Source organism: Heloderma suspectum, chromosome 4 (assembly GCF_057233095.1).
Source record: "Heloderma suspectum isolate Gila_16-S chromosome 4, 16-S_ref, whole genome shotgun sequence".
Classification (NCBI taxonomy): domain Eukaryota; kingdom Metazoa; phylum Chordata; class Lepidosauria; order Squamata; family Helodermatidae; genus Heloderma; species Heloderma suspectum.
In genome coordinates, this window is record NC_139461.1 from 45,469,352 (window position 1) to 45,496,535 (window position 27,184).

A 27,184-nucleotide genomic window follows, 5' to 3' on the forward strand; every position below is an offset into this window, starting at 1 on the left:
TGTAAAAAACAAAAACACCTCCAGACTGCAAATGGCAGCGGCGGCAGCTGGTTGGAAGACCAGCCGCCGCAGCCGCTGCCGCCCGGAACATCTGCCCCAGTTAAGTCTCATCCCGGGGGAATCCGCGGGGGGGCGGAAGGCCATTCCGCCACAGATTTTGGGGGGCCGAATGCCAGTGCTTTCGGCCTCACCGAGATCCGTGGCGGAATTCTCTGACATCCCAAGTTTCAATACCCTAATATCCTGGTATTTCCCCTTAATGTGCTCTGATTTTCCGCCTTTGCTACCGTATCCAGTTGTAGTCCCCTCCCCCGCCTGTCCATATCCGGTGGTGTTTGTATTTCCCTCCTGCCCAATCATAGCTCCCAACGGCCCCTTGTCTTCTTCCAGCTACTGATCGCATAGCTTCCTCTTCAGCCCCCGTTTCCTCAGCAAGAAAGAAAGGGCTGGATGTGCACGTGCTTGTCTGATCTCGGAAGCTAAGCGGGGTCAGCCCTGGTCAGTAGTTGGATGGGTGACCGCCTGGGAATCAGCTTCCTGCACTGGGCAGGGGGTTGTTGTGTCCCTTCAAATGAGATTAAGTTTTACCCCCTCCTCTCCCCGGCTCTGGATGTTTTTTAAAAAAAAAAATTCAGGCGTTATCCTCGCAGAATCGGGGCTTCTCCGCGATTTTTTTTTTCCTAATTGAGGCAAGATCTTCGAAGCTTCGAAGCTGTGTAGCTTCACATCCAGAGTGGGGGCTAGGAGGGTGTAAAACTTAGTCTCATTTGAGGGATAAAATAACCCCCTGCTCAATGCAGGAAGCCTGATTCCCAGGCGGTCTCCCATCCTACTACTGACCGAGGCCGACCCCGCTTAGCATCCGAGATCAGACAAGCGCGCACAGGAAAACAGCAGAGCGCTCGAGTGTGAACCGAGCTTGCGCATTCGATGAAGCACTGCAACGGGAAAAATGGCTGAGTGTGAATAATCACATTTTAATGTGAGAGCGTTTAACCCGACGGGACACCGAATCATTGCGATGGCAGGCGCAATGTAGATCGGCCCTTGGTTTCAGTATGACAGTGGAACCCATTACCTAGGGAGGTAGTGGGCTGTCCCACACTGGAGGCATTCAAGATGAGGCTGGACAGCCATCTGTCGGGGATGCTCTGACTTGGATTCATGCAATGAGAAGGGGGTTGGACTCGATGGTCTTGTAGGCCCATTCCAGCCCTACTATTCTATGATTCTGTGGTTTGAAGTAGGGATGGCGGAGAATTTCTCCACGAATCTCGGGGAGGCCGAATGCCAACGGATTTGGCCCCCCGAAATTGGCGGTGAGCTTCTCCGCCCCCCCGCCCCGGGATGGGACTTACCTCATGCGAATGTCCCTCTCGGCGGCGGGTCCTGGCGGTGTTTCGGTGGGGGTGGCGGCCAGTCTTCTGACCAGCTGCCGCCGCCGCCATTACAAAGTAAATGTAAAACAAAACAAAACACACACACGTGATAGGCTACGTAACGATTTACGTAGCCTATCACGGCTAGATTTCCAAAGTCAGCCGTGATAGGCTACGTAAATCGTTACGTAGCCTATCACGGGTGACTTTGGGGGGGGGAAGCACGTTTGCAAATGGCGGCGCCCATGGGCACCGCCATTTGCGTTCCTTATTTTGGCCTGGGTAGTCTACGTAAAGATTTACGTAGACTACGGCGAAAATAAGGGCAACGCAAATAGCGTTGCCCTTATTTTCGCCGTAGTCTACGTAAATCTTTACGTAGACTACCCAGGCCCAAATAAGGAACGCAAATGGGCGTCGCCATTTGCGTACACGCTTTTTTTTCCCCCCAAAGTCACCCGTGATAGGCTACGTAACGATTTACGTAGCCTGTCACGGCTGACTTTGGAAATCTAGCCATGATAGGCTACGTAAATCGTTACATAGCCTATCACGTGTGTGTGTGTGTGTGTTTTACATTTACTTTTTTATTTTGCGGCCGGGGAGACAGGGCGCTCCTCCCCGGCCTGAATTTCGGTGGGGCGGGGCGCCTCCTCCCCCGGCCTGAACTTTGGGGGGAGAACCGAAGCGCCTCCCCCCCACCGCGAAGCAGGCTGCGGGACCAGGTAAGGGACTTTCGTCCATCCTTAGTTTGAAGTGGCTTAAATGATGCCCCTATTTGATTCCATTAATAAACCTATTTGTTAATTTAACTTTATTTCACTAGATTAGTTTCACATTTTACATTCAATTAACCCAAGTTTCCCATCATGTATACTTGGCAGAGCCATAGCCAGTCCCAGTTCCCTCACAGAAGTATCTATGCATGTGCTTGCAAACAAGTGTTTGTTTGCATTCATCATTTATATTTCTTAGGTGTACACATAGTCCTTAAGCACATACCTAAAAAATTGTGCTGTATGATGCCCTGGATCTTATCTCAATAAATTCCCAAGAGCTGACAAACTAAACTACCATTTCTCTCCCCCACCACATAGACACACTTTGGTCTCTAAAGTATTTTTGTAAACAGTTTTCCCATCTCCATTTCACTCAGCTATGTGTGATCCAAAATCCCATAGTAGCTATTTTAAGAAGCAGAGTAAATCTTGCCAATAAGGAAGCGTGTAGGGAAAACTCTTGGCATTATCTGGTGAGTATTTTTTTAATGCATGTATTCAAAGCTGAAATCACATGTCATATTGAAGTATTTAAATGATGTTTCTAAGGAAAAATGATAGTCCTTTTTAAAGTTTTAGTGTGGATATTGTCTCATGGCAGGACTAAAAAGAAAAATCAATTATTTGAATCTCTGATCTCCATTGGAACATGTATTACTTCAATGCAGTTACTATGTTTTAATGCAGGTCCTTGCAGTAAGAGAACACACAGGTTTCCCTTTTGTAAAAAGTGTGAAACAGATTTAATTTTCATCTTAACATCAATTAAGTCTAGATATAGTACTGGGAAACTGCTTTGGATTTGAAAAAGAAAAGCAAAGCAACATATAAATGTTTTAGAGAAATACAGTAGGGGGACCTTGTCACCAGCTCTAAGAAATTAATACATGTCTTCATGTGGTGGTGTGTTTACTGTACATCATGTTGACAGTCTATTGAATAAAGTTAGGAAGGCATTCAAGAGGAATCTCCCCACAAAAACTCAACAGCTCATCTATTAGGTGGGTTTGCCTTGTCAGTAGGATTCCTTGTGAAAACACTAATGGCTTCCAGCTGGGTGGAAAATCAAATCTTTGGAATCCGACAAACTTAGCAGATCAAAAGTTGAAATCCCAGCTAATGCTTCTATTTTTACTTGCTGTTCACCCATAAATAAAAGATTATTTTTCAATATGTGAGCCTTATTTGGTGGCCAGTAGCCTGAGAGTGAAAGTGGAGCAAGTGAGTGGGCAAATCTGGACATTAGCAAGTCCGCCCATTCCAACTGGTATGCCACTTTGTGGAATAGCCTTGCCTTGAGATGAAGGGGTGTCCTAATGTCCATTCATCAGTGCTCATTGCCTGATCATTGAGTGCCTTCTCATTCAGTTTATCAAGCCTTGCACATAAAAAGTCAGAATAAGCATTATTCAGCTTTGTTAATGCCAAGTAGAAGTTAAATGCTCCATTTGAACCCATTTTGCCCTTGGTTTTTCACTTTGTTAATGCAGTCCTGCTTAAATGAGTCCCTTTATTGGGTCAGTTAGAATATCTGAAACTATTAATTGTCTTGAACTGAATAGCTGGTGGCAGGCCAGAACAGATGGGGTAGAAAACTGTTTGGTTGGGTGTATTGCTTTCAATTAGGATCAATGAGGTTTCAATGCCTTTGAATTAACTCACTTAATACCGACTGTGTGAAGTCACAGTGTATCGCAACAGTCTGCTAGGAGGAGAGAGGGGAAGTTGAGAAGGCCTGCAGGAAAGCTTTGAGTCAATTTCTTCCATTGCTGCTAACAAAGAGCTTTTATTAGCTAGCTACATATGCAATTCAGAGGACTTCTAGTCCCTGTTGGTAAGTCAGGTGTAAGCAAGAGGAGAATGTCTGCTTCAAAGCTATAGACTGCTATCCTGGACTTGCACACTGTTTATTATGCTTGCGTGTCCCATTAATTTCAATGCACATGATTGCACATAGGGTTACAGGCCTAATGTTCTGGCTTATGAGAATATTTCCCCCCTGTGGGTAACGTGATGGAATAACAGCTTTTTAAGATCCAAAATAAATCTAATTTGGCAAGTTGATACTTTGTGGATGTGATGGTGATGGGGGGGGGGCATAGAGGCAGCCTTGGCTGTGGGGGGTCATACCAGATCATTTGATCATTTGAAGTTCTGCAGAATACATTGGCTAAATATACACAAGATAATAGCCTTTTATAAGTTATAAAAGCCTGTTGTGTGTTGCTTCTTGCAGCTAACGTTTACACACTTCCTTGTATCCTTATATGATGCATCATATTTTTGCATGCAAAAAATATTTTCCTTATTGTTATTTTTATGTTTTTGTCTGCGTCACAAGACCAGTAGAGAACAGTGATATTTTAAGAATTGTTGACATTCATTGTCCATCACTGTTACACATTTTGGCCTCATTTCATTTTTTTTTTTTTTAAATAACTAAGTGGTACAAAAATTGTTACAGTAATCCTTAAGTGGCTGCATTAAAAAAATATATCCAGGAATATTTATCTGAGGAGGACTGCCAAATGGGTTGCTGCTTGCCTCAGAGTATTAAATAATGAGAGGGGAGAAAATGATTCCTGCAGCTGGCTGCTTGAGAAAACGCTGAAGGAGTCTCAGATGCACAGGCATTCTGTTAGGCCCCTTCCATAAGTAGTCTTCTAGGTGAGAATCTCCAGGGATCCAGTTTTTGTTGACGTGGATCAATTTAAATGGCAATTACTGTAGTCAGATAACAGCTTAAAAAGCCTTTTTACACATAGAAAAGATGCATAATCACATGGCATATGGTAGTGTTCAATTTTCTGAGCCATGGTTTGAGGATTTACAATGTGCTGATATTGACCCACTTTTAAAATTGAATATCATTCCATTTTATTAAATGTGTTGTACCTTTAGACCCATTATTTTCCCCTATTTCGAAAGCTGTTTCTGTCTGCTTCTATGTTGATGAAAGGTTGCTTTTCCAACAGTGAAAATGCCCCCCTCCCCCACCTTTCATCTGAAGCATAGCCTCTTGTGTTTGTTTTTAAATAATAAATAACAAAGTAGTGGTCTCTCTTAAACAGCATATTGAATAAATATTCTCAAAGTGGTTTTCCCCTTTTTTTCTTCTCAAGTTTGCCACTAGCATTTATAACATTCACTGCTACATAAGACTTTTTATCTCCCAAATCCATCTAAACTGTTATACAAAACTTTCCTACACATCTAGACACTGTTGCCCTCCAAATAGATGCCACTGTACAATCTCCCCACCCACTTTAAGATGAGGACCTCAAATTCAACAGTAGTAAATATACAGTTTTTGCTAGTTATGTGAGAACTTAGTACATTCATTTATACATGGCCAGTACTAGTTGTTGTGTTGGTAGTTATAAGTGCATAATTACTAATAGTTCATTAAAGATAATTCCTACTCATATGAATATTGGGTATTTTTGCTGTTCTATTGCCATGAGGAGGAGAAAGAGAAAGAACACCCTGAAAGGGGACAGAAAACATGTAATGTCTAAAATGATTCCTTAAACATGAAGCATTTAAAGATTTTGTTTTCTGCCTGGTAGATTAACATGAACACATAAGGCTGAAATGGCATTGAACATCCACTGATAAAGGCTCAGAAAGAGAGAACCCTAATCAAGCTGTAACTTTGTCTCTGAAGCCTTTCTAAGGGCTTTAAACTGGAAGGGGGGGGGGTTGGGGAGGGAAATACAGTTGGCTGGCTTTCCCCATTGCCTGGAATTTTCTGTAAGCCTAAACGTGTTGCAGAAGGTATGCAAGTCAGGCGTATGTTTCTCCTATGAGGCAGACGATGTTTTACAAAGGACTGAAGAGGGACTGCTGAGAGGAAAATAGCCAGCTTTAGATAAAGCACTGTAACAAAGACTTGTAGTTTTATGTATCATGGTATCCATTAAAGCTTAATAGGGAAGAGTGCAATGAACCTAGCCAGGCATATGTTATTCATGTGAAGGATAAACATTTAAGGGGAGTGCAGAAATCAGAAATCGGGAGGACATGATTGTTTAGCTTTTGAAAAAGGCTTTACAGGGAAGATTTTGTTTTCATCCCCCATGGATCACCATCCAAGGTAAAGGAAGAGTAAGCGGCAAATGTTTGGAGCATATCAATGCCGGAATCCCAGGGGGGTTAAAAGCATTGTAGTAAAATGAAAGTGGACTGCCTCTAAGTGTGTTCTATTTTATACATACCACTGAGAAGCTGACAAAAGGAATGATTTTGATACTCTGTTCGCTGTGATAAAATGACACATCAATAGCAAAAAAAAAAAAAATCCCTTAAAAAACAAACAAAAAACTTATGTGTTCATGCACATTGTGAATTTTCTAATATAGAATTTTCTAATACATAATTATTTCTACCCCCACCCCCCAGAGTTAAAATTTATAGCCGTTAATTGGGAGGGGGAAGGGAGAAAGCACTATTTTTAATAGACGCTTTCTGCAGAAGAAAGGGTTAACTTTTAAAGAGGAAGAAAATGAATAATTCAGCGTTTGGCTTTATCACTCTGCATTTTACTGTCTATTCTTTTGGTCCTCTGGAACTTGCTGTGAAAGGTACAGTACGAAGAGTCAGCTGAGGGGGTTGTGATAATTTGCACACACATCCCTGTCATTGTTCTGCCTGAAGAGACGGGGCTGGGTTCAAGGCCACATGTGCTCCTGTCATCATTCACATTTCTGCTCCAAGTGCAATACAGAGTGTCAGCTCTCCATCTGTCTTTGCCTGGCAAATGCACGCACCCAGCATCCTGCCTCCAGCTACACTGCCAGAACCAGTTAGGATGGCCCTCCGTGCTTCTCTGTGCTCATTCCAGAACAGGAGGCGCTGAGTCCCAAATAAGCTTGCTTTTAGGAGAGAGCCTTTTGCAGTGGGTTTGTTTTATTCGAGATGCCTGGTGAGTGCTTTTCTCTCTCTGTCTCTATCTCTCTCTCTTTCTGTCCACCCCCCCCCCTTTTCTCCTTGATGGAAATGAGAAAGCACAGTCATTTTATAGTTGGATTTCTCCGCTAGCAAAAATAATACGTAGAGGCTGGCATGTGCAAAGAGTGGTTGTGCATGCTGATTGTAGCATCTGCGTGGAAAGAGCTGTGTGTATGTATATCTGTGTGAAACTACTCAGTGTGCGTAATATATTGCAATACTGAATATTAAATGAAGAAGAGACAGTAGCAAATCTGTCTGCCTGTGGGCGCGTGATTCTGTGAGGGTATGAGAAGAAATATAGCTTCTATCTATCTCTTATGATTGAGCTGTACTCAGTATCTGGAAACCTCAGATTTATCGGGAGGGATGACTTGTGTGATCATGGGGAGAGCACCAGGAATGATCTCTTTGAAAAGCTGCTTATGCTAGAGGAATGAAGTGAGAGGGAATACAACAAATTATTTCAGACTTTTCACTTAAATCCACAGCCTTTGGCTGCCAGCAGCTGAATATCTGAACTATATTCCTCTTTAAATATCTTATGTATTTCTGCTGAATGGGTGAAATTGTTGTGGGAGTGGAAATTTTTAGCATGTCAGTTTCCTCCTGAAAATATTATCCTTGGATCTTGACCTCTTGCCTAATTGATAAATGGCGCTGCCAGTGGAAATATTTCATCTGTGTAGGGTAAATTATGTGGAGGGCTTTCTTGGGGGGAAAAGTATGTGTGTATGTGAGTGTGAGAGAGAGAGACAGACAGAGAAAATATTTTGGAAACCAAGGAAGAATTGTTTCTTTTTGTTTTGAGGGTGAGGGTGTGAAGGGTGTTTTGAAACCTACAGATATACTTATACCAACCTATATTTGTAGGGAAAATTAAATTACTTAAAAATAAAATAAAAATAATGGCAGGCACTGTGTTATCCTACAGCTGGCTGTTTTGGGGGGGAAGGAAAAAGGGAAAGAGACTGTCTTTGCTAAAGCGTGTATACCTATCACAGATGGTGTTTTGAAACAGTATCTGCCAGTTTGCTGTGACCACAGTTGCATGTAGGTATTGCCAGTTGTTTGAAGAATGTTCTTCCTTTAGGATGTGGATGCATGGTCGTATTCCATCACTGACATGCTTCTTGTCACAATTGCAGTCTTGGAATCAACAAAGTGGAGCTCTGTATGCTCAGAGCACAAGGCTAAGAGGATTTGTATGGTTGAATGTGGGCAAATTAATTTGCATAGATGACAACCGAGCTCTAGGAAAGGCCAATTTTAACCCTTCCACTGTAAATGGCAATTTGCATATCTCGTATTCTGAAGTATGTAGTCCTCATTAGGATCACAGCCGTAACTGCAGCGATTCTTCAGTGTGACAAGCTGCATCATTTTATACAGGAGTATCTTGCATATATACATGTGGGTGTGCGTATATTGGAAATACTTATTTACTATTTTGTTTTTATAACATTAACATGCAGTGTGTATTAGAAATGGATAATCTTGTGACTTCCAAGCCATCATGGAGTGTCTAAAACAGGGGATTTTCAAAACCCCTCTTTCTTATTGAGTCTTTGGCTCTCAAATTACTTAATCTACCTGCTGGTTAAATGGTCATGCATCTTTAATAAAAAGGGGCCGAGCTACATGTGTGCTTACATACACTTATCAATGCTGTAGAACTTAATAATTACATGAATTTTTAATTGCCAGCAGGCTCTTAAAGTGGCAGCAAAAATGAAGTGCAGTAAGGCTCTTTTTTGTCTCTTAATGTCAGCTCTGAGTGTTAGAAAACCTTGCACTTGGATACAGAGAATACACTAACAGCTGTGACTGGGAGCATGTGCCAGAATGGAGATACTTGAGCAGATCTGACACTTGGCTATTTTTGACACCCATCTGTACTCCCTCCCCCCTCCTTTAGGATGCACTGCCTCTCAATCTGTTCACCGCATATTTCAGCCTTTTATTATTGTGTTGTTGGTATTTTCCCCCCAAATGGGCATTATTAGCCATCTGGGAGACATTTTGTATTTTAAAAATAAGCATATTATGTTCAGGAGATTAAAAAGATGTGTATTTTTTATGCTATGTGATATTATGTCATTGCAGTTTTGTGTGTGTGCGTGTTTGCGGGCGCGCATGCACGCACACTGGCTTTGGGGAAGCATCGTTTGAGCCAATTTAAATACTCAGAATTTTTGTATTTCTAGAATAGAAGCAGTATTAAACATCTTCCATCTCTGGCTTTGTATGTAGCAACAGCACTCTCATAAGGAATCATTTCAAGACTGCAAGTGAATTCTATTGAGTGTGATTGGCTACAATTATTTGCTGTATCTGGAAACCTATGCCTGGACTGCTGCTGCTGCTGGGGAATGGCAGTGGAGAGGATGTTTCATATAAAATTAATTTAGATAAATGGAAGTTAGTTGTATGAAGTGTTGTGCAGCAAGAGATTTACATGAGTCCTTATGTAGCCTAGTTTTCACTTTTGTAGTAAATCTGTTTCTGGCCTACAGCATGCTGGAGTGCAGGTGGGGGCACAAAACCAGGTATCATAGAGAAGGATTCTAGAGTTGTCTTCTGTCTAATATACTAGTTTTCTATGTGCATGGAATTATTCCTATTTTTCCATGTTCTGCCCTCTGAACCCCCACCTACAATCTGAAGTGGTAGAGTCCTGACACAGGTTTAACACTGTAGTAAGAACTAGGCCAAAACTTACAGTAAATAAGCTTCTAAAAAATACATCCCCAATACATATATCTTTAAGGGTGCAGCCCTATACAAATTTACCTGGGAGTAATTCCCATTAATCTCAGTTGGATTTATGTGAGAGTAGCTTGCCTAGTATTGCACAGTAAGTAAACTATATTGTACTGTCCGTATCTTTTGTTTTAAACAAAATGCCAGCAGCAGTTAATTTATCCTGTGTGTGTGTTTACTCTAAAATGTTTTGGTTTGTTGTTTTAAAGTTACAGACTTACCAGTCATTTTAATGTATTTTCAAAGAGCAGATGTTGGCCTACAAAATGCTTTATTATTGCCCATGGCACTATTCAGGATGGTTGCCTTAAAAGGACAAGCACTGATCTCAGCCATTGTAGCCCAGAAATAATGCTGCTCTTTTAGAAGATGGCCGGTATTAGGTCAGACCACCCCTTCTTTACTTCTGTTGTCCAGATGTGGCTGCAAAACTTTTTAAGTTCATGTTTCCAGAAAAAAAAGGGTTTGTTTTCAGAGTCTGGTTTTACTTAAGACATCTCCATCCTGGAGTGCATTTCATAAATTGCCCACATATTTTTCTTAGCAGAGAACTTAACTGACTATAATTTTTAACACATGGCCACATCATGTGATATTTTCAAAACATTTGCACACAGCTTTAAGAAAGTCCCAGCAGAAATGATCCATCATCTTACAGCCAGCCCATTTTTAACAGTGTATCTGCATTTTCCATTTAACGGAGCTATATATTATTAGCTTACATTTTGGGTAGTAAAACATTGCATTGCTGATTGTAAAACATGGACTTTATTATCTGCTGAAAATTGATTTGGCATTTATAGCCACTGTGTACTACAGAAGGCTTTCTGGTTTTAACATTAGTGCAAGCAAGTGATGATACGTATAAAGAAATGGGAACACAATTGCCACAGACGTACAATTGCTCGTGTCGTAGTAACTTAACCTTGGGATAATCCACCTGTTCTAGGGTTGTTTGTTTGTTTTAGTTTGTATATGCACATAAATACTATTATACAGAAAACAACCTCAAACACCATTGACTTGACTCAGTTCTGTTTTAACTTGCTGTTGCTATGCTATTAATTCAAGACAACTCGGTGCTTTACAAAACAATTTTTCTGCCAATTGTGGAAAGTATGTCTGCAAATATTTAAAGGCCTGCAGCAGCTAACACTGCATCACTGTTTCGGTCAAGGGTTACCCTAACAAGGGTTCCAAAAGTGAGTAAAAATACTGACAAAGACTTTTGGCCTCCTAGATTCTAGGGAAAAAACATTGGGAGTTCGAGAAAGCCATCTAAATGTTTTTCAGGATAGATGTGATTCTGTCCCCTCTCACCTTTCGTGCTAGTAATAATTTCTGAATCTATCCAGAACAAATGTAATTTGAGTGTTGGGGGCAGGGGTGCATGAATTCCATATCTGGCATGTGCCCAGTACATTCGAGGTTGGTGCTATTATTCCAGGAACAATAGCAATTTGTCTTCCTAAACAGAGAGTACTCCGACCACAATTCAGATCTTGGGTTTACTCATGTGGTGGTCTTGTCAAGTTAAAGTAGCAAATAGGAGTGCTGTGTTTTTTGCTAGGTTTTTTGTCATTGCCTTGCACATAGGGCCCCAATTTTGACTGGAATCATGTGGCATTTGTCTACTGTAAATCATGAATGAGATTCAGTCATGAATGAGTCCACAACATCTAAGAGAAAATTTGAGTGATGTTTTGATAGACCAGGTAGATCTACACTACTGCTTTATAGTGGTATTGAAGTGCACTGATGCCTGTTGGGGTACTTTACACATTCTATTTATTACTATCATAGTATAATCTCCTGCTTTTTATTCCACAGTATACAAAATATCACAACAAGTGTCATTGTGCGTCCTACGAGGTGTAGATGTGCAAGAGGGATATAGCATTACCATGATGGGATTGCAATGGTATGACACAAGGTGTAGATCTGGCCAGTCATTGAGACTATTACTCAGTGTTATGTAGGTGAAAAGAAGCTTGAATCTGTAATCATTACCTGGGAGTAAGCCCCATTAAATCCAATGGGACTTACTTCAGAATAAACATGTATTTGGATTGTGCTGACAGAGGCTCTGAGTTCATGCATGCTTTTTCATCACTTGCTTCCTCTGCACATGATTGCTATACACCAGGGGCGCAGAGTCTCAGGCCTGGGGTCCCAGTCCAGTTCCCCAGATGGCCACGCACCCTTTCCCTGGCTTTATCCCCTTTCCTCCAACCACCAGTTGTTTGGTAGTTTCCCGGGGTTTGTGCAGTTTCCCCTCCCTGCTCTGAAATGTTGAAATGCCTCTCCTAAGTAAAAGGAGAATAAGAGTTTAAAGATAAAAATATGCTGATACTTTGGCCCCACCTCTGCTGTCTTTGTCCCCACCACTTTTGCCTACAGCCTAGCCCACCACTGGAATGTGCCTCCCCTGCCCCAAGAACTGTACGTTCTATACTTGTTCCCATACCCTACTTAATATAATGAATGCATGGAGGGTGAGGGAGTAGGATCACAGCAACAGGGCCCACCCTTTATCACCACATATTCATCAGCTCTTCTGCACTGAAGAGTAGGGGTGTGTGTGTGTGTGTGTGTGTGTGTGTGTAGGCAAGGCCTGCTGCTCAAATCCCACTCCTCTGTCTTCTGCACAATCTGTATACCCAGTTGGTCATGCGAACAGGCCTTTGAAAGCCTGCAATGGAATTTGGGAACTATCTCTACTGAAGAGCATTGTATCTGATATAATCTGAGAGGAGTTCTGTCTGTGGTGCTGTATCTGTCATGGCTCCATTCATACATGCAAGTCATCAAGATGTTGCCGTCATCAAATGTTGCACATGAGTATGTAAACCAGCCCTAAATCACAGACAACAGCTTGAAGGCGTAAACTGAAATGTTTGTTCAGTGAAGGTGTAGCATTACTTTAACATCTTTACACAATGTCCTTTTTACCTTGCCTTTTGCACTCTTTTCTCATATGAACAGTTAAATTACTGCAAGGTGGACTTGATTAAATTAACTTAAACCACCTGTCTTCATCATGCTTCAGTTGGATTTTGGCCAGATCCATAATGTTTAATTTCCAGATTTTGACATTTTAGGAGCTTAGGCAGATTAATTCTTTCTCACCTGAATTCACTCTGGCAAGAAATTAAGTGATATGTGGTAGCCACTCTTTGGTGTGATTTGGTGTGCAGTTCATGCTCAGTATCTTCCTTTTGGTGAAAAGAAAATAGACTTTTCCTTCTCCTGGGTGCATTAGAAAGAGCTTACGCTTTTACATTTGATGAAGCATGGAAAATTTGAACAAGTAAGAGTGCACACCCAACCAGGAAGTTCTCTTGTGCAAGTCCTATTAAAGTGAATGTGGGCTGTGCGTGAGTACCTGCCTTGCTAAGGAGAACTTCAACAGGTAGTACCCAATGTTAATGTCCTAAACTCTTTCAGTGCTTCCAAACTGTCTACTCTGAGTACACTGGTACCCAGACTGAATGTATTCACATAGCAGGTACTATGCTTTTTATGCATGAGAAATAATGGACTCAGATTGTGAGTGGCACATGCATTTTGCCCCCTATGGCTTTACGTGCCATATTTGTCCCCTGTGGTGAAGGATTTCTAATTTTCCTGCTAGCAGAAGGGTCTAATTTTTATACTAGTAGTACATAGTTCACAACAAGTTCTGACATACTGAGATTTTTACATTTATTTGTTTCCATACCCATGTGGGATCTTTATTTTTATTTCTCTTAAGTGCCGGCAACTAGCTTGGCACAGTACAACATGTGCTTTATTTAACACTTCAGGAAAGAGATATTACTATGCATATAGTTATGAATGCTCATTTGATTTTTGTTCCTCCCCCTCATTTAGCTCACTACACTTTGGATCGTGTAGATAGTCAGCTCTTTCATTCATAACATTTCAAAGTCAGGGTTGATTAGAAAGTGCACTCTGCACATGTTCTTGTTTGTTTCAGGGATATTAGCAACAAGAATATAATACGCCAACCATGGCTGCAGTGAAACAACACAAGAATCGCTTTGGTAAATCAGACCAGGGGCTCATATTGTCCAGCATTGTTTCCATCAGTGGCTAGTCAGTTGTCATAGGAAGCATGCAGGCAGGGCATGATTTAATAGCCATACTCATTAATTACAGCTGGTAGACGATATAGTCCATTTCCTGTCCATTCGACTTTCTCATGTGTTCACTCATAAACTGTCCTGTTTCAGTAATAATCTGCATTAAAAAGACATCTACATGAAAATGTTATTTAAATACATATTTCTGAACATATGTGCTCCTAATATCTTTTCTGAATGTATTTTTTTCACAAAACACACATTTTAAAAAACATTTTGATATGGTTTTTGAGCTGAGAACTGCATCAAAACATTAAGAAAATGCAAAATCAGGTGGATAACTAAATTCTAAATAAATTAGTCCAGGAGCTGCAGACCAGTCCAACAAAAATCAAATTTCTCAAGGAATCTCCAGGTTCATCTCCACTTGGAGTGGTTACTCACGAGGCCATCACCAGGCCTAGGAGTTAGTGATTTAGAAATGCAAGGTCATAGAAAACCTCTTTCTTTCATCCAAACACTATTGGCTTCTCTCAGAATTCCTTTGATGTTCCACCTGTTAAAGAAATTCCATGTTCACTTTGAAACAGGTATTAGCCACCAAAAGAAAAAAAAAATCATACAGTTGGAATGGGTCTTGTAAGGCGTCTAGCACAGTTCTCTACTTGATGGAGGAAATCCATGGCTAGAGTAACCTCAACACAGATGGCAATCCAGCCTATGTTTGAAGACCTCCAGCAAGTGAGACCCAACCACCCCTCTAGGTAACTCAACCACCCCTCAACAGCAGGTCTAGTACATAGTCTTAGGGATGGGCAAATATTTTCAGCAGACACATGCTCACACTCGCGTTTGGAGTTTCAAATGGGGCATACTGACATGTTTTGTGAGCAAAAACGAAATTCCCATATATCTCCACATAGACTTCACTGGACCAGTGAGGGGGGGGGGGAGTTACCAAAAAGAAAGAGGTATTTGATTTCTTTCTTTCTTTCTTTCCTTCTGAGCTGCCTTTCCAAACCTGGTGCCTTTCCGTTGTGCTACACTACAACTTCCACCCCCTCCCCCAGCCAGCATGGGGGATGTTGGGAGTTAAGTTGCAATATATTTGGAGGGCACTGGGTTAGGGAAGTTGTTCTAGAATATTAGGAGCTACCATACCTAAGATATCCTGTGCATGCAGAATTTATCTCTTTGACCAAGCTACCCCATTTGAGGCAGTGGACAGGGAAATTAGGTTCATACCATTCTGTATTACAAGTCAGGAATGAACCTGCTCTTAATGAATTTGTTGAGCTTTGCTATTGAAAATAAAATTTAAAAAATTCATCAAAATAAGCAAAGATGATAATCTTCCCACAACATCTGCCCTCCTGCTCCTTTATAATATAAATACCCCACTTTCAGCTGTTATAAAGCCTATTTACAATATCTGTATGTCAAGGTCATTTATCTTCAATTCTTCTGGGTACAACAGCACAGTGGTCATCACTGATGCATAAACAAAGAGGAAAATGGGGGATACATTCATCTGAAAGAACACACACATGCACAAATTCAAAAAATGACAGAAGAGAATCCTAGTCACTGAGCAGGTATAATATCAGTGGCAAAAGAAGGACATTTTATTAAGGTCAGATGGCTCAGTGACACTGTTGTTATTTTCCTGTTGCTTCCCCCTGCTTGATATGCTTTCTTCAGTCATCTGGAGTTACTTGCTCCGCTGACATCTTGTGGTGCACCTGTTGTCATGTGGCCATGCTGTGAGCAAATTGGAATGTGAAGAAAAAAAACATAGTGGAGTCCAGAAAGGATCCTTTCTGGAATGTTCCACTTCAAATTGTGGGAAGGAGACATGTGTGAATGGTTCTCCCATATAAAAATTACCTCCATGTTGAAAGTTAGCATGTCAAAGAGAAGGTTTTTTGCACAGATATCTTCCGGGCCAATTATCAGCCTTATTGTTCTGGGGATAAAGAGCTTTTCTACATGAGGCATTTACCTCATTACCACGAGCCTCCTCATTCCTTCCTCATGGTTGCTTATGGGTTCTTTAGACAATGTCATGACCCTCCAGTTTGCTTCTGTTTTTTAAGAGCACTTTCCTGGTTTCCTTTAGAGTGGGGAAAATGGAGTATTATTTATGAAAGCAAAAGAAAATGTATTTCCCTACTTGTATAATCACATTGTTCTGCTATAGCACAGCACCAGCTAGAAGTTATGTAGTGGAAAAGCAGGAAAGGAAAAGCTCTTTGTGTAGAACTTGGATCTCAGTTCTGCAATAAAACAAAAAGTAGATACACAGGATTAACAGCCTCATGTAGAAAATCTCCAGCACGCACACAAAGACATACACACACACACAATTTCTAGGCCACTTTTCTTCTGTATAGCTCATGAGATGGTGTAAATTAATTAAAAGTATTACACAATAACGCTTTAAAACAGACAACAGAGAGCAACAGTAACTCAATTTATTTTCTAGCATAAAAACATTACCACCCTTCTAAATATATAAAATTATATAACACCTGAGTATAGGTGGACCTCTGGTTTTGTAAAACTGACTGGGCTTTTTTTTTTTGGAAAAAATGGGTCAATTGCCAAAAAAACAAGAAGAAAGCAAGGGGCAAAGCCATTTCTTTCTTTTTCAACCCCCCCTTCGCCTTTTAGCTATATATATTTTTGCTCCAGCCTCACACCTACCAAAAATGCTGCGCTATGTTCCTGGACCCACCACCACTGGGTTGTGCCTCTACCACCTGATCCAGAAGGCTCTGCCATCATCATCATCCTTTTGTCTGTATGCCACTTTTCTACAAGAATGTGCCCAAAGCAGCTCACAATATATCAAGTGAACAGCAAGAAATATAAAAATTCAAAAAACATAGTAGGCCTAATTACAAATAATCATACTGCCAATAGCTAAATGCATAATAAATGAAACAGTACAAATAAACTGACCTGATTCAACTGGTTAGGAATAAACAGGAGACAGAATAAAGCCTAACACAGAAATAAAAATATACTACCTGACAACTGAACTTCCATTCCACAAAGACAGCATGAGGTTCTCCACCATTTTCCCATGAACGTGGGTTGGCAGCCACACCTCTCATTTGTGGCAATGTTTCTCCCAGCTCTCACCTGAATCTCCTCTCTCAGCCCATTCCCCTTATCTCACCTGGGGCAGTAAAGATTGCCAGTCCTCCTTCAAGACCCACATACGCTCACAGTTTTGACAAGTGTCTCTCCACCAAACACCCTTTCCCATACTGTCTTCTGGCAGCAGGCTTTCCCAGATTCCAAGATGGTGGGGCAATGCGAGACAGGTGGAAATGCTGTCTCCACCAAGCACCCCTTGAACTGCCATGAACTAGCATGTTTGACTTCAAGAGCTGGCAATCATGAGTCCTTCTAGTCAAGAATGTAGGAATTGTTGTTTAGGCCTTCAACAGTCAACACTAGCACATCGAATTGTGCCCAGATGTTAGGAAGCAGCCAATGGAGATAAGAGGCACCAAGTGGATACAACATGCTTTCTCTGGCATAAATTGGTCAGATGTCAGACATTCACATTGATTCTTCACCACTTGTAGGTCCTGAAAGTAGGAACATAGGAAACTATCTTATAAATGGTCAGATTATTTTTCCATGTATCCTAACACTGTCTACTGTACTCTGTCCTGGGTCTCAGGCAGAAATCTTTCCTATCACCTGTTAACTGGAGATGCTGAGACCTTCTGCATCCTAAGCATATCATGTACCACTGAGCATCCCAAATGGTCCCTGATCAATTTTCAAGATGCCTCCAAATACAGTGCAATGCAATAACTAATTTGTGAAGTTACCAAGGCATAGGTGATTGTAGCAAGATGCTTGTATTCCAGGAGGAGGAGGGAGGAGGAACTAGCACTCAGAGAGCCAGGTGCAGCAACTTTTTAAAATCTTCTAGCCATGGACATGATCTAAGTATCCCAAAATGCAGTCTGGCAAAAGAGCACTTTTGAGTGGTTTCCCTAATCCTTTTGGTGGAGGAGAAATATGAGCCCCCTCTACCCATCTGGAACAGGCTATCTCTCCCCAGTGTCCCAAGTCCCTAACCATCAACAACTCTGTCTGTGCTGGCATTCTCCTTCATGGGATTGTGTGAGGGGGGGAGAGCAGAGCCATGCTTGCTAGACCTGCCTGCATCCCTGTTGCTTGGTTTTGCTGTTGATGGGGGCACTTCTGAAGTGAGAAGCCTGCTCTGTGGGCTCCTAGAGCAATTTAGAACCCTTCGTGATCAGGCGCAAGGAGACTTCATGCATAGAGATGGCTCCCTGCTTCTGACCTTCCTCATGGAGGGTGGTGGGACCAGGCGATAGGGACACAATGACAGGGCAAGCCTGTCCCCACTTTCCACTTAATGCATTAGGGATTCAGTTATCTGGATTCAATTTCATAACCTGAATCCAATCCATAGCAGTTTATTAGGCCTGAATAATGCCTAATAGGTGAACAAAAACAAATAGATGGCATAAAAAGATAATGGGATGAGTTTGTGCCTTTGTACATTTTTAATATATATTATATGCCCAGACTGTTTTTTCTGCCCCTGACTGACTTTGAACCAACTTCCTTCTTGTCATGCTAACAAACCTGCTGTAATTGCATATGATTGCTTGGGATGAGCAGTGGCCGCACCAGTTGAACTTCTCATGAAAACACAGAGTGCTGCTTATTCAAGAGGTGGCATTATGTATTAGTTAACAGCAAGGAACATGTGCTGGTTGTCCCCTGAGTCAGATCTCCTGCAGTCTTGAATTAATTGAGTTACCTAAAAAAGCCACCATCTTTTAGCCCCAACCTGCCATCTCTAGTTTGGGAATGATAATACTAGCCTACTTTACAGGGGTTTATTAAGTAGTGAGATAATGTATGTTAAGCATCTTATGCACTTAAGAATAGCATTCTATAAATACTCAATACTATTTCTTGGTATTTTACCGTAGGTTTTCCTCAAGCTGTTTCTTGCGGTAATATTTTGTTTGGTGGGGGAGGCAGGGGGAGGGATGTATAAACAAAGGAACTCCATGTTATGACAACCTCTAATAAAGGAATTGTTATGCCAGTGTTTAGCAGATGTATGTCAGCTCTGAAAAGATTAGTCTGAGGCAATTGTTCTTGCAATTACCCATACTTCCCTGCTTTGTGAGCACCATCTTGTGGCCTGAATTTTTATTAATCCAAGCCCTCCAGTTATTTCCCAGATTAAATGTGGCTTCCAAAGTATGATTGGACAGTATTTCCCATCCCTAGCCTATCCCCATGTCTGAAATAAGAAGATCCTTTAAAAATGGCTGTTACCATCTTTCTGCTCCACCTGTGAGTTAGCTGAGAGACTAACAACACTTGTTTATTCCTTAAAACAGCAAATTTTGCTACAGTTCCTGCCAGGTATGCTGTGTTAGAGAACTGTTTCTGGCACAAGTCTGAGGGGAAAAGTTTCACTTCTTGAATTTTCACATATGCTTAATAGTTTTGTCAAAAGTGTTTAATATTTTTCGGCAGTAAGTGTTTTTGCTGTCTTGCCATTCTAGATATACAATATGTACTCTGATGGATGACCCAGTGGGAATTCTCCTTCTGAAACCAAGGCCTCCTACATCAAAATCAAAGTAGCTTTTTGTCATTATGTTCAGCAACTGTGTTTTAAATTTATCCCTTTTCATATTGCAAGTCTGATATGTGTGTTCTTATTTAATTTTGCTCCATTCCTTGCTACCGAAGGTCAAGTAAACAGTCATCTTCGCTGCTGAATTGAATGAGACTCCAGCAGATTTTGTCCCGAATAACTAGACATAAGCTGGTGTATTGTTTTTTAAATCATACTGATTCAAGTTAAACTCATGTCTAGTTTGGTGGCCACTTCACTCTGTCTAATGGCAAGCCCAGATCTGATTGGGCTCACTATTCTATGAAATGCTAGTAGCCTAAACAACTTATCCCAATTTTTCTAATTATCTTTCAGAAGCAAGTTGATCACAATCCTTTTTTTTAGTGCAGGCTCATAATGAGAATCTATATCACATCTACTTTAAATAACTAAGGGTTTTTGGTTTTTTGTTTTTAAGGAATCTATAGGTGATCGATCTACATCTCTCTGTGGTAGCATCCTAATACCCACCTGAGATAAGATTGGCACTGGCTTTTGTATCCTTTTTGGTGCCAAATTAAAACCTTCCTGTTCTAGGCATTTTGAGGAGAAATTTGAAATTTTGTAATTAAATTAAATTCAGTGTCTAAATTGATTTTTGAGTGATTTTTTTTATTTGCTGATTTTCTGGTTTTTATGCCTCTGATTTTTGTTTGTTTGTTGGGTCCCCCTCCCCGACATTTTTATGCCCCTGTTTAATTTTTATACTTATATTATTTTTATAATTTTATGTAAACTGCCCTGGGATTGCCTTGACCAATGAAGGAGCATTATAGAAAAAAGTTAAAATAAATAAATAAAAGCATTTGAGTAATTTCAAAACGCACCAAAAATGCAAACAAGTAACTCTTCTATGCAAATTATTCAAATTCATAATTAATATGAATTAATTAGTATGATAGTCCAGATTTTTTTTTAAAAAAATTATATGTTTTACAACCAAAAGAAACTGAATCAACAGTGCTATAAACTCCACCTAGGATATTTACTCTAACTCACTATCTAATAAAGGCTAAAAAGGAACTTGTATATGTTTGGCATTTTGATTTGTGTCTACTTCAGTCAGTTATGATATGCGACACTCAAAATGCGGTAAAATATTAAAATATTTAATATTAAAATATTAAATCATACCGATTCAAACTAGACAAACTAGACTATCTTTTGTACTTGGTACTCTTCAGTAAGCAGAACCTGCCACATCTTCTGGCCTTTGTCTTATGAGATAAAATAGATTTTAAAAGATGCTTTGGCACCACCTGGTGATAAAGTAACCCTGGAGAAATGTGCTTTGGGGGCAGGTGATAGTTGCTAAGAAATGTGTAAGTGTATGGTCAAAGCTGGGGGTTCCAATTTTCAGGAAGAGAAAAAGGAGAGAGAGAGAAGGAGCATTAATACATCTTCTTGAGGTTTGATGAGACAACTACTGCCTACTATTCCATCTGGTGCTTATGATAGCATGTCATATTAGCATGCTGCAGGTTCATAACATATTCAAGGCAAGAAAGCATCACTTGCATATTAATTAAGGCATACTCTTTCTCAGTGCTGCCTTTTGCATTTCGATCATGTTTATTCCCTTTAAGTCATGAGCAGACGGAGTAGCGATTGCGCAGGGAGGTGGTGGGGAGTGTTTCTTCCCTTCTTTCTTAATCAGAACTATGCAAGGGTTGTATACAAGCTAGCACCCAACAGAAAGTTCTTGTGTATTAGGGCAAGAGTTACAGTTGCAAGAGCCTCGTGTGGCGCAGAGTGGTAGGTGGCAGTATTGCAACTGAAACTCTCCCTACGACCTGAGTTCGATCCCAGCGGAAGCAGGGTCCCAGGTAGCTAGCTCAGGTCGACTCAGCCTTCCATCCTTCCGAGGTCAGTAAAATGAGTACCCAGCTTGCTGGGGGAAAGGTAGTCACAACTGGGGAAGGCAATGGCAAACCACCCCGCTATAGTCTGTCATGAAAACGCCAGCGTATGCAGGCGTCCCTCTAGGGGTCAGTAATGACCCAGTGCTTGCACAGAAGGAACCTTTCCTTTCCTTTCCTACAGCTGCAAGTGGTCAAGAAACAAAAGGCTGTATTTGATCGTGGGTCATATCCTTCGCGTCCTGCATTCTGATTTCTCACTTTACAAATTGTAAAGTGCCTGGTACAAAATTCACAATTCTGTGATCAAGTGTGAAGAGCGTGTGTGCATGCACAGTTATGTATTTCATATTATTTCATAGTGGCAGTTGGGAAAAATAAGGTCCATGCTTCTGAAATGTTATAATGAAATATGTACGTTGTCTCCACACAGACAGATCTGTTAGATGGCAGATTTGTGTGTTTTGTAGTCTAGTATGTATACCTGAGTTCACAATGTAAAAGGATAAACTGTCGAAAGCAGGAACTACCTCTTTTTATATGCTTGCCTTAGATTTAAGAATAACATCTTGTTGTCTGCTCAACATCTATGCAACATTCTTCTTCTACCCCATGAAACCCAAGCCTGAGTCTCTTTTTCTGAAACACTGAAAGTTCTATCAATTAAAGCTGCTTTTTGATGTTCAAGGTTAAGATTTTCATTACATCTATTTTATTTTAAATTTTAGCCCACCACATCTCCAGAAACTCAGGTAACTAATACTTTGAAAAGCATAAAAAGTGACTTTTAAAATTGCTTTCAGAAGTGAGACAAGGGACAGTATCCAATGCTGGCAATCTATTGGCTCTAAATATAGTGCACTAGTGGGAACTTAGCACAACAGAAAAGTAGCATTTGCTAGCGCAGCCCAAGGAAGGACCTGAAACTACCGCATCTGGAATGGGAAAAAGCAGTTTCCTTCCAGACCTCTGCTGATTTGTCTCATTCCGTAAGGAGGAGTTTCAGGCAGTTTCCAGTTGCACTAGCAAGTGCTACTTTCTTGTTGTGTTAGTGGTCATTCCTAGTAGTGCAGCAGCAATATTGGATACTGCCCAAGTTTTTTAGCTTACCTGTTATTTGCTGAGATACCTTATTTGGGTAGATATGTATTTATATTGTAACCTATCCCAAGCACTAGACAGGTTATGGGCTATCTTTGTACAAATACATAAATCTTACTGTAGACATCTGGGACATTTAAAAATGTATTCATAACTGCTAGCACTTTTGGATCGTTGTTCTTCATAAGTATAATCATAAGATGATTAAAAGAGACAGTCTAATGTATGTTATAATATTTAGACTGCATTAGCACAAATTCCTTCTATTACCAAATTAAGCTGATCCATCCAGTTATTTTTGTTGCTGTTGTGCTGTGGCCTCTGTCCATGTTTTTGCCATTAACATCTGTAGCCCCAGATATTGCTTTCTCAGAGTGTCCTGAGGGCCAAACTAGATGTGTTATTAAGCATGTGACTGGCCCTTGTTGCGATCTTGATTTTTGTTACCAAATAGCAACCATGTGGAGGGTGGTATCCAGATCAGGATCACTCTGTGTGTGGGGTGTGTGTGTGTATGTGTGTGTTTTAACCTTTGACCTTGCCATGGCCCTAATCAACATAGGGCTCTTATTTTCCATGGGAAGAAAGATGCCATTGATGCTATATCGAGGGTTAAGTTCATGGTTGATAATGGTGACCTGACACAGTAAACAATGGCTAAAATGCTCTGGGATTTCTTGCAAGCAATGTTAATTAAGGATTACAGTTCTGAATTGCAGAGGTATTCCATGACATCAGTGTTGAATTCATGTACTAAGCTGCACAGTATCCTTTACCCTCTTCTCAGAAGGATGGAATTTATTTATCTATCCCCAAGATGTGGGAAAGACAGCATTCTCCCATAGAGCCTGCCTGGATTTTAAGATCTTCTCTTGGTCCCATGACGATCAGTGAGACATTTGGGTGGCACGCAGAAGAGGGCCTTCTCAGTGGTTGCTTCCAGGCTCTGGAACTCCCTGTCAAGGGCAGTGAGCTTGGCTCACTCTCTGTTGTCCTTCCATGGCAGGTAATGTTTTTATTCAGGTGAGCCCTTGGCATGTAAACTGGTCTGCTGCTAAAGGGGTTTTTAACTGGTTGGATGTTATTTCTTTTACTGGTGTGTTGAAAATTGTGTTATAATGCATTTGTTTTTGTGTTTAAGATTCTTTTAATCTGTATTTTATTATTGTTAATCACCTTAAATGCAATTTTTAGCAGAAAGGCAGGATATACATTTAATAAATAAATAAGTTCATAATCTGTTACCTAGCATATAATTTTCTGACATTTCAGCATTCATTCAAAACCCACACTCTTTTCTAGTCCTTATAGAAAAGGAATTGGATCCAAAAGAACTGTGAACAGAAGGAGAAGAAGTATTAGCACTGCTCTATTCACTCTTGCTCAGTTGCTAGCAGGAAAGTTCTCACAGTGCAGCATTACAATGTGTCAAGGGTTTTATTATAGTACAAGAGATATGGTAAATAGGGAAGATACAGGCTTTAGATATAAACTCTACTGGACTATAAGGAGATTGTGAAAAGAACTTGTGCAGTCTTGCGCAAAAGTTTGCACCAGTGGAAGAACCTCTGTGGATTTTGGGTCACTTCCCTCATGCAATCCTCTTCTATGAGTATAAGAGACTTTCTTCTAGTGGAAGGGCACCTTTGAGTCCAAGCCAGAGCCTATGGTTAGAAATGATGGGCAGAAACTAGGGATGGATGGCTCAGTTTATGTCCCGCTCATGTCAGTTTTGCAAGTGAAACAGTCATAAACATGATGTGTTCCATCCTGTTTTCTGCAGCGGGGGGGAAGGTTAAAGTAGAAAAATGTACATTTAAATTGTATGCATGTTTTTCTAATATACACATTTTTGCATGCATTTTTGAATCAAGAAGTGCATCACAACATTTAGACAAGTCTGCAGCCTGAAGGATAACTACGTTACAATTCCTGTATTAGTCTAGAAAGTATGCAATAGATTGGTTTGATTAAAAATGTGGGCTGAATGAAATTATTGTTCCTATTTTCATAGTCTTTCCTTGATCAGCTGATCCTTCAAATATTTGTGAGGCATTATTCATTGGGAGCAACATCCAACATTGTGCGAGCAGACATCTGGTCACGCAATGGAACTTTTTCTTCCCCTCCTCCCTCTTGCAGCTCCCTGCACTCCTGATATCTGTTCTGTAGCATGCCCCAACTCTCTGGAGAAGATTTTGTGAAGGCACAAGGAATTGCAGTGTGGGGTGGAGGGAGGATTAGTTCCGATGGCAGATACCATTTCATTGGCAAGTGAACACTATTGATTGGATACAACTCTAGGTGTGTAACCATTGGCAGAAACCGAATGTCTTGACGTTTCTTGCTTTGCTAAAATCATTGCTTGTACGTTACTAAGGAGACCTTTGCTAAAGACCTTAGTAATAATAGTTAGCATTTGTAAAGTGCTCTCAAAGGGGATTTCCTGATTTCTAGCTCAGTCTCTTAGGGAACAATCATACCGTGATAGACGGCCACCTCCGAACACGGAGGTGACCGCCTATCCAATGCAGTGCAGGAGAAGCGTGGAGGGGATCATCCCCTCCGTGCTTCAGCTGCCCTGCATTCATGGCTCAACAGCCAATTTTGGCTGTCTAGCCGCAGGAAGGTGGAGTCGGGCAGGCGGATGCTGGACGACACATAGGAAGTGTCGGAACAGCACTTCCACCTTCCCCGCCACGGCCCAGCCCCAGGAATGCCCAATTTTCACTCCGCGCTCCTCTTCCAAGCGCGGGGGCATTCCACATTGCCTGTGAGGCAACATGGGTGGGGGTGGAGGTCGGTTTTCAGAGAACCAATTTCAGAGCGCAGGCTCCAAGGTCGGTTCCTGGGAACTGACCTATCCTATGGCTGTCTAGCGACCATAGGATTGTGCCCTTAACTACTATGCTATATTAGCTCTTTAAGTCCTGGGACCTAACCAACACAATATAATCTACCTGACATTTTGAAGAATCAAGAACCTGAGTACATGCAAGAGTATGTCAGCTATTAAATAATTTCTGTGCTAGAGACCTTAATTTTCATCCATGAATGCTGATAGAGCTGAAGTGTGACAGCTGGTCCAATAGAATAGCATTTAATCATCTACATACATGCCGTTAAGGTTTGTGCTGATGATGCCTTAAAATGAAGAATTTGAATAAATTAATGTCTTATGTGACCATCTATGAAATGCCACAGTGCATATAGGTACTGTTGTTGGAGGAGATACAGGTGTAAAAATATTTTTGAAATTGTAAGCTGCTCTGAGAGCACTTGTTTGTTTAAAGATGTGGGATGCAAGTTAAGTAAGTAGGTAAATAAAGAAATACGTTATCCATTCTTTCCCACTGAGTAAAGCTAGTTGGCTCCTTAATGCTGGTAGGGGATGCAGCCATGCAAAGTCACTCTTATCTGTGTTGGCGGAGTGCTACAACAGATGCCACAATCATTCTTCTTCCCTCCTAGCTCATTTGGATTTTTCATTGGTGGAAGCTTTTCTCAGGAGACTTCACAAGATACAAGGAAACAAACACATTATACCATTGTTGCCATCTTAAACAGCCCATAGGATTTTCTTGCACTTGACCTTTGTGTTCATCTATTTGACTGAAACAAACTAGATTTCAAGCACTAAAAAATTAAATCAGCAAGCCACCTCACCTCCCCATTTTCTGTTTGTATACTTAAGAGATATCACTACTATCTGAAAACATATTCTCATTGATAGATGTGATAATACTTAGCAAAATGTTTTATTTTCCAGTTAGGATGCAGTTCTACTCCTAATTATACACATACAATGCCTTTCAATAAACTGATGTGTTATGTGTGTAGGAAGGTTGCATGTATTTCCCTGATCAAAGTGGTATTAATTTATTAATTGTTTTTAGCTGTTTTAAATTGTTTTAAATTTGTGTATGTTTTATTTTTTGTTGTAAGAGGCCTTGCATCTTTTTTCTGAGAAAGTCATCTAAGAAATGTAACTCATCATCCATGTTGTGAGTTATTCTGTGAATACAGACTTTAAGCAACAATACTGGCCATTCATAGTAGATGTCTGATAACATGTGACTACTGGCGTTTTAAAAAAGAGAGTGGGCAGGGCCAACTGAAAACTTTTGCTGCCTGATGAATAGCAAAAGTTGCCCCACTCAGTCAAGGTGCATAGCTCTCAGGTGCATAGCTCTCAGGTTAAGATGCGTAGTACCCCGGCCTGCTCGTGCTATTTTAGCATCAAAGGGCGGGGGGGGGGGGACACAGTAAAAATTCTGTCAGTAAAAAAATCTGGCAGTAAAAATTCAAGAACAATTAATTAAATAAACAATTTGCTGTCCTTCCATGTTATCTAAAATCAGCTGCCTGAGGTGATTGCCTTACGTGGCCTAATGGTAGACCCAGCCCTGAAAGTGTAAGGAAAAGTCTATGCCTGTTGAATGGGAAGGAATGGGAAGTAAAACCATTTACTTCTGTCATGTAACATAGCTGGGTCTATATTAATTAAGTCATGCACCAGCTATTGCTGTTGGGAAAGAGGCTTGAAGCGCCTTTTCCATTCACTGAAAAA

The 27,184-nt window shown here is 40.8% G+C and overlaps 1 protein-coding gene across 6 annotated transcripts in view; it reads left to right on the forward strand.

The window, feature by feature from the left end:
* RUNX1T1 (RUNX1 partner transcriptional co-repressor 1) overlaps positions 1–27,184 on the forward strand; it is a 218,973-nt gene that overhangs the window by 68,960 nt on the left and 122,829 nt on the right. The window contains exon 1 of one of the 6 annotated variants that reach the window (XM_084849146.1): positions 1,802–23,620. The exons of the other annotated variants lie outside the window; for them this stretch is intronic. Within the exon in view, the coding sequence (XP_084705272.1) occupies positions 23,614–23,620 (7 nt within the window). The 5' untranslated portion in view covers positions 1,802–23,613. Of the gene's footprint in view, positions 1–1,801; positions 23,621–27,184 lie in introns of those variants that run through there. 6 annotated transcript variants of the gene reach the window in all.